This window comes from Calliphora vicina, unplaced genomic scaffold (genome assembly GCF_958450345.1).
Source record: "Calliphora vicina unplaced genomic scaffold, idCalVici1.1 scaffold_18, whole genome shotgun sequence".
Classification (NCBI taxonomy): Eukaryota; Metazoa; Arthropoda; class Insecta; order Diptera; family Calliphoridae; genus Calliphora; species Calliphora vicina.
In genome coordinates, this window is record NW_027052672.1 from 283,382 (window position 1) to 288,493 (window position 5,112).

Here is a 5,112-nt window from a genome sequence, read left to right on the forward strand (position 1 = left end):
AAAAATAAAAATTAGTTTAAAAATTGTTTTGTTTAATATTACACTTTGTATTAATATAAACACTTAAAAATCATAAATCTAATAATTCATCCTCTACAAGCAATGGCTAGGTTTTTGATTGTTTAATAATCAAAACAATTTATAAATTATAATACACAATAGAGCAACATCAAACTAAATTTTTAAGTGAAAAACTAGCATATCATCCGCTGGATTTTCTATGAGGAAATGGACCTCAAATGCTGAACAAATTCTTAACGGTTTACCAGCAGAACATCTTTTGAATGAAAACTTTTTAGAAATTAATGATGAAAGTGTGGCAAAAACTCTAGGTATACGATGGAATGCAAAACTTGATGAATTTTATTTTTCTACGTCCACAATATCATTGAAAGAAAATTTTACAAAACGGGAAGTTCTATCTACTATTGCCAAACTTTTCGATCCAGCTGGATGGTTAGGACCGATAGTAATTATAGCAAAAATATTGATGCAACAAATTTGGAGTGAGGGAACTGATTGGGATGAAATTATTTCAAAAGATGCTGGGATAAAATGGAGACAATTTCTTGTTGATTATGAATCGATAAACGATATTCATATTTCTCGTTGGGTAGGATTCAAACCTACGGCGATACTTGAAGTTCATGGGTTTTGTGACGCTTCTGAAAAGGCTTATGGAGCTTGTATTTACGTACGAGTCCATAATGGAGTTAATGCAATACATTCGCATTTATTACTAGCCAAATCAAGAGTTGCCCCTCTCAAGACTATTTCGTTACCACGTCTGGAACTTTGCGGAGCTCTTTTACTAGCAGACTTATTGGAAATTGTTAGAAAAGATTTAGATTTGGACCAAAATGGGACACGATTTTTCAATTGGTGCGACTCAATGATTGTTTTGGCTTGGCTTCAGAAGCCACCAAATTCGTGGACTACTTTCGTTGCTAATCGAGTTTCGAAAATTGTAGCAAAAACTGGCAAAGAATGCTGGAGACATGTGAGCTCAAAAGACAACCCGGCGGATTTAATTAGTCGTGGTGTTCGCCCACAAGACTTGATCGAAAGTCATCTTTGGTGGAATGGTCCTTCATGGCTTCGTTCTCCTTCTAATTATTGGTTATCTCCAACATGTGTAGATTTTGGCACAAGGGAAGAAGAGAGAACACATAAAGTTTTTTTCTCGTATTTTAAATCATATTCTGATCTTTTGGAGAATTTTTCGTCTTACGGCAGAGCGCTCAGGGTAATGGCATATGTAGTAAGAGGAATTAATGGAATTCTTAAAATTAACCAACATTTGTTTACTTCGTTGGACATTTCATCAGATGAATTGAAATCTGTGAAAGAAAAACTGATTATTGTTGCTCAGAAAGTTGACTTTGCTGATGAATATCATAAACTTTCGGAGAAAAAATTGCTAACTAATAGCAAAGTATTGAATTTAAATCCGTTTTTGGATGAAAAAGGTATGATACGTGTAGGAGGTCGCTTGGCGAACGCACCGAATTTGACCTATAATGAGAAGTTTCCCATTTTATTACCATCCAGTTGTCAATTTGCGAGACTTTTTGTGAAATTTATTCATGATATTACACTGCATGGAGGTAATCAACTTATGTTGAGGGTGCTACGTACACAGTTTTTCATTCCCCGGGCCAAGAATTTGATAAAAACTATAATAGGCCGCTGCAAAACATGTACTATTCGAAAAAAGGCAACACATAGTCAAATTATGGGAGCACTTCCTACACTTCGAACAATTATAACTCGACCTTTCACCACGACTGGTGTTGACTTTGCCGGCCCCTTTGATATTCGAAATTATACGGGCCGAGCTTGCTTGATAACGAAGGGTTATGTTTGTGTTTTCATATGTTTCGCTACAAAAGCAATTCATCTAGAAGCAGTCAGTAGTTTGTCAACTCCCGCGTTTTTGGCGGCTTTTTCTCGATTTGTATCTCTTCGTGGTTGTCCAAAGAATATGTATTCAGACAATGGAACCAATTTCGTCGGTGCGTCGAGAGTTTTAAAGACTGAATTTCGTAGTTTCCTTCGTGACATAGGTTCCGAAGTAAACTCTGGATATGCACATCAAGGAATAAACTGGCATTTTAATCCTGCTAGTGCCCCTCATATGGGGGGTTTATGGGAATCGGGGGTTAAAAGTTTTAAACACCATTTTCGTAGAATTGCCGGAGGTTTGAAATACACATTTGAGGAATTTTCTACATTGTTAGCGCGAATAGAATCTTGTTTGAATTCGAGACCTTTATGTCCATTATCGGAAAATGTTGACTGTTTAGATTGTTTAACGCCAGGCCATTTTCTTACTGGTGGCCCACTATTAGCACCTCCTGAAGTTGAAGTTTTGGAAGCTCCGATATCTATTCTAAATCGTTGGCAGAGAGTTAAAGCCTTGAATCAACGTTTGTGTGCTAGATGGAAGGATGAATATTTGAAGGATTTGCAAAAACGTAATAAATGGAAATATGTGCGGAAAGACATGCAAATCGGTGATATGGTAGTCATTCGGGAAGATAACTTGCCTACAAACGAATGGCGTTTAGGTCGCGTAGACAAGCTGAATATTGGTAAAGATGGCCACGTTAGAGTTGTTGAGTTAAGGACAGCACGTGGCTCAATAGTAAGACCAGTTGTGAAGTTAGTGGTACTTCCAACTGACTAGTCTTTTTTAATTTTTTTCCTACAGACATTTTTCAGAAACAATATGGTAAATCCTCGCAATAATGCTGAAGGTCGTCAAACCTCAAAAAAGATAATTTGCCGGATTTGCCTCAAAAATCATCCCTTAAAATCCTGTCACAAATTTTTGCAAGTAGACTATGAAGAGAGAATGCGACTGGTCTCCATTTATCGCTATTGCGCGGGCTGTTTGGCTCATGACCATACTTGGCGTACTTGTGAAAGTACGGGCCGATGCGGACGATGTGGTGACATGCACCACACATTGCTTCATAAGGAAGGTAGAGGTACTTTGTCCACGCACAGAAGAAACCAGCGTCATCGTCGAGGAACTAATTCGTCCGATCGCCGAGAGTCAACCGAACCCAGTTCGTCGAGAAGCTCTACCAGGGATCGTCGGTTAACAAATGGTCATGAGAGCGAGAGACCTAGCACGTCTCAAGCCCTTGTTTTAAGGAAGAACAAGGACCGTAACGCCCGCCGCAGACGTAATCGTAGGACAAAAAATGCGTTTAAAAGGAGCACCGTCGCAGGAACCGTGATGGGACCACCAATAAATGTAAGCGGGTCAGTGTTGCTGAAGCCAACGGCTATGGTAAACATTGAATCAAATGGGCGTTTCATTAGTGAACGTGCCATAATAGACGCCAACTCAGAGGTATCCATTATCTCGGAAGAAGTGGCTCGAAGAATATCTGCTCGTAGAATTAACGTGGGCGACAAGGAGAAGTGCCTCATTAGAATTGGTGGTAACCACGGTTCCAGCACCATAATTGAGGTTTATGCCGAAATCAAGCGGAATCTGAACATGATGGCACCACCGAGATCAGTCGATGGTAGTATTTTAGACGAATTCCCAGGGCTGCAATTGGCAGATCCGCATTTTAATTCATCGAGTGCAGTAAATCTTTTATTGGGTGGTGACGTCTATAGCCGAATTATAAGAAATGGAGTGTATGGAGGGTCCTTCGGCAAACCACTTGCACAATACACAATTTTTGGCTATATCATTTCTGGATTGTGTTCATCTTAGAGTTTGTATGGAATTACATTCTTCGTTATTTTTTAAATTGTTTTAAATAATGAACAAGAATTAAATTTTTTGTATTTTATTCTTTTTTAGTTTTCTTATTTTTTTCTTTTTGGTCTTTGGATGGCTTCACAAACTTGGATTACTATGGGATGGAGTCACCACATTTAAATATTTATTGCTTTGTTTTGAAATAAATGGAATTTTGAAATTTTGAATTTTTTGAAGTTTTTCGTTTGCTCTTTTTTCTATTTTTTATTAGCTTTAGGTTTTCTACAATTGGTTTTTGAGTTGCTGTACAGCAAGGGCGCCGGAATGTTCATGTCTGAATGGATGGTATTGGTTTGCCCATCTCTGTCCTGTTGGGGGATGATGTTGCCATCAACAATTTGAATTGACTGCCAACTATAAAGCGCTGCTATGATATATATTTAGCTTTAAGTTAATTTTTTTCGTTAAGTCTTACTTTAACTTTATATCTAGTTTTTGCGAGCCAATCGTTGCTTAGCTTTTAAAGAAGTAAAGTTGAATTTTGATAATTTTTTGGTTTTTATATCGAGCCCTTTTTAATTCGTTTTTTAATAAAACAACCATTTTTGTACAAAAAACAATAGTTGAAAAAACATCAAAGGAAAGTGTTTTAATTTTCAATAAAACAAAACAAAATTGCTTTGTATAAAACAACCCCCTTTTTCTTTTTATTTAAATAAACCAAGTTGTTTGGAGACTTGGTGGAGAAATTTGCAGGTCCCACAAACTCGTGGAAACTTGGTGGATTAACATATAGTGTTAATATGGAATAGTCTTTAAAAGATCAAGCATTATTATTATTATTTGGGTCGATGTCATATTAAAAATCATATTAGATGAAAATTAAAAATCTCTAAAAATTATTATTATCATAAATAACCATTTACATACTTAGATATGTAAAAACCTTAGATTTGGAAAATTTAATGTTTGGTTTTTTTTTAATACTTATTACGGATTTACTATACTCCCTTTCACGTAATTGGTAGTTAGTATAAAAAATATACATAATCACACAGATTGTGCATATATTTTTCATCTATATATTATAATTAATGAGACTAATTATAATATCGTAAAACCCTAATAATAGAAACGTAATATAGATAAATAAAAAAAAAAATAATTGTAAAAATATCTATAGAAAATAAACAAAGTAAGTATTTTTCTTATTTCACGGGATTTCCTAACATTTATGTGGAACAATTTCATAAATTTTTTTTTTTTTAGAAAATTCAATAATTTTTTTTAAAAATATTACTTAATTATTATTAATCAAGAGGATAAATATACTATTTATAAAGAAAATATCATATAGAAAAATAAATTACAAATTGTTATATTAT

General features: G+C 35.2%; 2 protein-coding genes across 2 annotated transcripts; both read left to right on the top strand.

Moving 5' to 3' along the window:
* The first annotated feature begins 220 nt into the window (after positions 1-220).
* LOC135963153 (uncharacterized) lies at positions 221-2,689 on the top strand. The gene has a single exon (XM_065514927.1). It carries the CDS (start codon positions 221-223, stop codon positions 2,687-2,689), a length of 2,469 nt encoding a protein of 822 aa, XP_065370999.1.
* LOC135963159 (uncharacterized) lies at positions 1,907-4,420 on the top strand. Its single transcript, XM_065514930.1, has one exon. The coding sequence runs from the start codon at positions 2,732-2,734 to the stop codon at positions 3,737-3,739; it is 1,008 nt and encodes a 335-aa protein (XP_065371002.1). The 5' UTR covers positions 1,907-2,731; the 3' UTR covers positions 3,740-4,420.
* Positions 4,421-5,112: the final 692 nt, after the last annotated feature.